The sequence below is a fragment of the Ziziphus jujuba genome, chromosome 7 (assembly GCF_031755915.1).
Source record: "Ziziphus jujuba cultivar Dongzao chromosome 7, ASM3175591v1".
Classification (NCBI taxonomy): domain Eukaryota; kingdom Viridiplantae; phylum Streptophyta; class Magnoliopsida; order Rosales; family Rhamnaceae; genus Ziziphus; species Ziziphus jujuba.
In genome coordinates, this window is record NC_083385.1 from 14,458,639 (window position 1) to 14,465,711 (window position 7,073).

The 7,073-nt window shown below is 35.5% G+C and overlaps 1 protein-coding gene and 1 long non-coding RNA gene across 3 annotated transcripts; one reads left to right on the forward strand and one right to left on the reverse strand.

Annotated features, from left to right (window-relative positions):
* On the reverse strand, positions 1–1,499 carry LOC132804548 (uncharacterized). Of its 2 annotated transcripts, none has more exons than XR_009639750.1 (3): positions 1,199–1,499; positions 843–1,113; positions 1–416 (listed from the first exon to the last, which is right to left on the reverse strand). It is a non-coding gene; the product is annotated as an uncharacterized LOC132804548 (long non-coding RNA). The 2 variants fall into 2 exon arrangements; XR_009639749.1 differs by having other exon boundaries at positions 511–1,113.
* Positions 1,500–2,217: 718 nt separating this feature from the next.
* On the forward strand, positions 2,218–5,698 carry LOC107424991 (malate dehydrogenase, glyoxysomal). Its single transcript, XM_016034907.4, has 9 exons — positions 2,218–2,404; positions 2,568–2,783; positions 2,910–3,224; positions 3,845–3,934; positions 4,051–4,134; positions 4,725–4,760; positions 4,856–4,945; positions 5,119–5,213; positions 5,305–5,698. The coding sequence occupies exons 1-9, from the start codon at positions 2,228–2,230 to the stop codon at positions 5,375–5,377; spliced, it is 1,176 nt and encodes a 391-aa protein (XP_015890393.3). The 5' UTR covers positions 2,218–2,227; the 3' UTR covers positions 5,378–5,698.
* Positions 5,699–7,073: the final 1,375 nt, after the last annotated feature.

The window sequence follows — 7,073 nt, forward strand, 5'->3', positions numbered from 1 at the left end:
TTATACCTAAATCAATTTCTATTACATCTTGCAATGTACAAAATAATAATATTAGTGTAACTGTCATAGTATAGTCTAAATATGCTATAAATTTACAAAAGACTGATAATAATCTACTTATGAACTGATAGTAATCTATCATGTCCACATTAACAAAAAAATGGTTCCCATGATAACAAATTAAGCATTGTCTTTAAGCTCGGCAAACTGCTTCCTACTCCCTTCACCAAATTGTAAATGAGAACTTTCAAGATTCAGCGCTATTGGATCTGCCTCATCTGCACTTTTGGAAATCATCAGCTTTAGTTTCTTTGTTGCATTGTTTCTTGCAGTAGGCTTTGAAACCAAATCAGCTAGGACTTTATCTTCATTGCTCATTTGCTCTATCTTAGCATTGTCAGCACTTCCAGATATATCTGATTTTGAAAGTTGTAATATATATGCATTAGAACATTAAATAAAAGCTCATGTAATTTCACTTAGGATATAATGTATCAAACATGTTCATACCTCTCAATTCAGTTATGTCTAATGATTTTCCACTTTGCTCTTCAACAATTTCTAAAACTTGACTAACTTCAGCATCATTTGAAGTATCTGTTTGTGTTAATGTGTTGATTTCTTTTGAAATAGTATCACAAACAGAAAGGATTGTGTATTTCCATCTTGTAATATCACGATATTCATGTTTAGATGCTTTAACTTGAATTAGAAGCTTATGACTACTGGATAATGTGGCAATTTTTTCAATATCTTTAACAGAATCCTAAAAAAAAGAAAGATTCACAAATGAAAAGTTATAAAAATATAGCTGAACAAATTGACTATATAGACAAACATACCGACGTGGGATAGAGAGTCAATATAAGTGTGTAGTCGTGAGAAAGGGACAAAGCTGTAAACAGCAGGCACAATTATCTCTGAATCTCTAGTCACTTCTTCCACAATGGTTCGACCATTTATAGTCCATTGCAAATTATTTTGAACAATCTGATATTGTGCACCAATTTCTTTAACCCAAGCATTAGAAATATAATAATTTTTCCCAATTATGAGTGTGTCTCAGAAGATGTGGATGTCTCCACCATATATTGTGGCCTGGATCTTATTACCCTGTATAAAAAAAACAAGAGACTTAAAATTGAGTTATATATGAAACAAATTATACAAAATAAATATATTATCAAAACAAACTTACTTCTTCATCAGCTAAGATTAACCTTTGATATTTGTTTGGACTTGATTTAGAAACTCGTGGCATTGCTTTCTCAATAATCACCACTTTTACTGTCCAACCTCTTTGTTGAGCTTGAATATCCTTGATTAGCTTTACTTCTCTAACTATTTTGCTATATTATATTTTAGAAAAACATAAAATGAAATCACTATGAATCAAATAAACCAAATTATAGATGACATAGTCATTGACTATGAGGAACACGGATGCTCTGGCAGTTGTTAGAGCTCTCAAAAAATGGATGTTTGAGATAATCTACGCAGACAAGCTAGTACTTTTGTTAGCATAAATACATGTTGGTTTTTCATATATCAATATGTGATATTGGGTGAAGAACTGAAATATAAATCATATGCATGTGCACACAAAAGCAATGAAAAATGCAAAGATCCATGCACAATGAAATTCATGAACCCACAAAAGAATTGAAATGCACGAGGAAATTAAGTAATAAGACAAAGGAATGGAAAAAATTAAAGTTACCAAATTTGTAATGAATAACACAATCCTCATGTTCTTTATCGTCACTGATAAAGAGAGTAGGGGGAGAGAAAAGCTGAAAACAAAAAAAAAAAATAGAAAAGAAAAAAAAGCAATGGCATTTAAATACTGAAAACCAAGGAAATAGGTTTTAAAATATTATAAATCAAAATCTTTACTTACATGGTAAGGCAAAGTCTTTTCTGAAGTACAATAATAAAGTCCAGAATTTTGAATTTTGTATAAAGTACACAAATTCTATCCTTACCATACTGTAAATCATCATAACCATAATGCATGCTATACCACAACCCTTGACACCTGTATGGCAAAATAAAAAAAAAAAAGCATAAAATGTGGATCTCACCAGTATGGCAATTGTTGAATAGTAAAAAAACAAAGAAAAGAAAAGCTAAAACTTACAAAAAATAGTCGTTTTGGAATCATTTTGAACAGTAAAACATGATCAAAACTTGGTAGCCCTTCTCTATAGTATAGACTGAAGTATATATGTATATATATATATATATATATATATATATGTATGTAGTGTCACCGCTCGCCTCTGAATCGCCGAAACCGAATCCGAAATTCGATAACGAAATAGGGAAAGAGAAGACCATGGAACAGCTTGCCAATCACCGCATTTCCAGAATTTCTGCTCATCTTCAACCTCCCAATCTTCAGGTTCTACTTTTTTTCTTTTTTCCTTGGGGATTTCTATATCCTAATTTGACCTGCAATTTTTTTTTTTTTTTTTGTCGCTTTCGTTTTTCTTGTAGATGAAGTTGTTTTGATTTTGTGTATTGTTTTACAAATTTTGTGGTGGGTTTTTGGAATGTGTCTAAAGATGGAGGAGAGTGGGAGTTTAGGAAGGGTGAATTGCCGGGCGAAAGGCGCGGCGCCGGGGTTCAAGGTGGCGATTCTGGGAGCTGCAGGTGGAATTGGGCAGCCTCTCGCCCTGTTGATGAAGATGAATCCTCTGGTTTCGGTGCTTCACCTATACGACGTCGTGAACACCCCCGGCGTTACCTCTGATATCAGTCACATGGACACCGGTGCCGTGGTAATCAAATCAAAATAGCCCTCTTGTTTGTAATGTTTAATGGAATGGGTTCAGCTTGTTGAATTCTATAACTGTGCTATATAAGTTTCCGATTGTTTTGTGTGCTGGGAATATGCATTTGGGTAGGTGCGGGGATTCTTGGGTCAGGCTCAGCTGGAGGATGCCCTGATTGGCATGGACCTTGTAATCATTCCGGCCGGAGTTCCCCGGAAACCCGGAATGACGAGGGACGATCTGTTCAAGATCAATGCGGGGATTGTCAAGACTCTTTGCGAGGGCATTGCAAAGAGCTGCCCAAATGCCATCGTCAACTTGATAAGCAATCCTGTTAACTCCACGGTCCCCATTGCTGCTGAAGTTTTCAAGAAAGCTGGCACATTCGACCCGAAGCGCCTTTTCGGAGTTACTATGCTTGATGTTGTCAGGGCCAATACCTTTGTGGTATGCATTTCTTAGTTTCAGTGTCTTTTATCATAAACCAATCTAATAATAACATGGATATTCTTGCTAGATATGTTGGTAGACTAGATGGTGCTAAATGCAGAATTTTAAAAACTTATGTCTTATGTTGTTTGGGGGGTTTGAAGTTACTGTTTTTGAGGTCCCATAAACTTCCATATTCTGGATGGTAGTAGTGTGATACTGTGTTGAAGTGTAAAATGATTTTTGAATCTTTATCAATTGCATTTCTACTGTTCTAAACCATACGTATTCTGGTTTAGTTTACACTTTTCAGTAGTGGATCTAATAGAAACAAACTTTTATAGAATTGAGTTGAAATAATGGCATTATTTTAGCCAATTTATTTTCTTATGCTATTCACAGAAGATTATGAACTTTGAGTAATCATAAATGAAGTACAATGACTGCTAGACTGATAGTTATTATATGGCAGATGTATTTTGACTGTGGCATTGCATAATGAAGTTTTCTAAAACCTAGAGATGATAACTGATAAGACAGTTAATGTGTGGACCGACCTCTCATACTAAATCATTATATGATGCAATTCAAGCTTCTTCTGTTGTGAGTGTTTCTTGTATCTCTTTGGTCCTTTGCAGGCGGAAGTTTTAGGTCTTGATCCTAGGGATATTGATGTTCCAGTTGTTGGTGGCCACGCAGGGGTTACAATTTTACCTCTTTTATCTCAGGTTTGGAGGAATTTTCAAATCATGATTGTGGTTTTCTGCTGAATTATTTCCTCTTTTCTGTATTTATGGAAATACAAATTTAAATTTGATTCAGTTACTGTTCTGGTATTATGCAGGTTAAACCTCCATGCTCTTTCACTGCACAAGAAATTGACTATCTAACTGATCGCATTCAGAATGGGGGAACAGAGGTTGTTGAGGTAAATTTTATTCATACATTTCTTTGGGAGTCTGCTGTTCATTTGAAGATCAGATGAGACTGCTCTAAACTCCATAAATCCTAGATTTTTATGTTGATCATATCATCGTTCTTGCTGTATTATAAATCATAATTTCATGATCGAATTTATCTAACATTTGTCTTATCTCACATAAACCTTTTTTTCTTTTTTCTTTTTTGAATAAACACAAAAAAAAACTATTTGTTAATAAAGTCGTTAGTGGAATTGAAAACGATGACATGACTATACCACAAAATCTGAGCTCCAATTGCAAGAACACTAGTATTCCATTTTCGGGGAAGAAAAAAAGTTATCTCATATGATCCCAATGGTAGTATGGTGATCTTAAAATATAAGAAATGGTCTGAACACTTTATTAATTGCTGGCATGCATTTTGCCGCAAGACTTATGCTTAACTCATGCATATTACTATAGAATATCAGTCAAAATGGTATGCATTTTGATTAGTACAATGAAAGAACCCTTTTGCTGTTTTGTCCTATACCATTGCCTACATATTAGTTAATTTAGAAATACAATGTCACTTCAAGGGTTACATTGTCTGCAGGCAAAAGCTGGATCTGGTTCTGCAACACTATCCATGGTTAGTTGTCTCTCATTCTTGACGTTATTTATTTCCAATGAATATTTACCTTCATTTGGACTGCTAACAATATAATTTTATGTAAATAAACACAGGCATATGCTGCTGTCAAGTTTGCAGATGCATGCCTTCGTGGCTTGAGAGGAGATTCTGGGATTGTCCAATGCGCATTTGTGGCTTCTCAGGTATATCTTATTATACATTGGTTTGCATCATGCTGCTCAAAGGTTTTAAAACAAACTTCTAAATACAAATGCACATGAACTTCTATATAAAAATGCGCACACACTGCACTTGATTATATATTTGGTTGCTCATGATCTGAACCTTTATAGAAACTGTTACACGCTTGTTACAGGTGACTGAACTTCCTTTCTTTGCATCCAAAGTACGGCTGGGTCGTACTGGAGCCGAGGAAATATACCCTCTTGGTCCCCTGAATGAGTACGAGAGGTATGTAGTCAAACATGTAAATAGCTCTTGCAAATTGCAATTGACTTCATTTTATATTGAATTTAAGTTCCAATTTCCCTTTGTAAAACAGGGTTGGTTTGGAGAAGGCAAAAAAGGAATTAGCTGCGAGCATAGAAAAGGGGGTTTCCTTCATAAGAAAGTGAGTTTATGCCAATGAGAGTTTTTCTTGAAGACATGTTGTGGATTGACCTATACTTGTCCTAAACATTAGGTGATGATAGGAAATAAGTGATTAATGTAATTGTGGGGTCTGTTCTTTTGTAACAAAAACATAAACGAAACGTAGTAAGACACACAAAGGGTTCCGATGTATGTGAGCATAGCTTGTGGGGGGATCATAAGTTGATGATCTCGTAATAAATAGATGGGTCAGTTTCTGTACGCAAGAAATGAATTATTTGGTTTGTAAAGACCCTATTTTTCAGCCAAAAAAATAAAAAAAAAGAAAAAGTTTTCTGTATCAACCTCATATTGAATGCTAGCTGTTTGTATTATTTTGGCTTGGCTGTCCAATTCTACACTCTTCCCTGAGGCAAACATTTGTTGACTCGTTCACTTAATTCAGGAAGACTGTCACATGAGCGGACACCCTTTTTATATGGGAATTATGGTGCTGGCTGGTAGACTTAATGGAGCTAGCGGTAGTAAATATACGATTGGGTGGCGGTATCATGATTTGCTTTAGTAGGCTCAGGAATTACATGATCTACAGCTACAGAGTTTCCCTCATCTGATGGCATTTTAAACAATGGGCATTGCCTCATATTCAAGGAGTACCAGCGGGACCAGACATATAGAACATTGAAAGTAAACAGGTATTGTCAGGTAGTCTTTCTGAGCTTCCAATGCGAGCATCATATGCGACCCGTTACCATCATTCACCGTGGTAGGGGGCACTGGATCAAGTCAACAACATTTTCAATGACAGGCTTTGGCTTAAATGGTTAATGAATCTTTAGTGAAATGGTCAAAAGTCCTGGAACGAACCGGAGGGTTTTGGATTCTGCATGTGCTAGTACTGAAGAGGGTAAATGAAAATGTACTGCTGTGACTGTTGAACTTTGCAGGGTATCATTGTGTTAATTGTCAGAGATATTTTTGGACTTTGTAGCCCAATTCCATAATGAATCAACAAGGCCCTGAATATTGGGCTAGTAACCCAATTCCGTAACCTTAAGAATTAAGTGGTTTGAATTTAGGCCCAAAGGATCGACGATCTGAAGTTTTGTACACTAAATCCAAATACAATGTATAATCATGGTTAGAAGGTCCACAACTCCAAGACACTGTAGGGGCATATGCAAGCACATAACATAAGGCGGCTATTTACCCAAAAAACAAAAAAATAGAGGACATTAGGCAGCTGCCTCTGGTGGTATTGTTAGTTGGTACATAAACAAAAGGACAATATGATCAACTTCTACATGTACTTTTAAAAAATTTTGGAGCTTACCTGCAAATAGGCCCATTGAAAAAGCCCCTGAGTAAAAATTCATAATCAAGGGGGAGCTTCATAGCAAAGAATAAAATCATATTTACCCTTTACCAAAAAATAAAATAAAATCATTTACCCAAAAAAATAAAAAATCTAATAAAATCAAAATTATATAGGAGCTGAGCTCAGGTACCCTCTCTCTTTGTAATTCTTGTTCAAAGCCTTTCTTTTCTGACCCCACACACAAGGGGGCTGTGTATGTCTGTGTCCGTAGAAACATTCATCAAGCTGGCATATTTTGCGTGTGTGTGTGTGTGTGTCTCTCTCTCTCTCTCTACTTATTTCTACGAGCATGTTCTGACACAAGAATCCGAGTATAACATGTTTCATCTTTTACGAATATT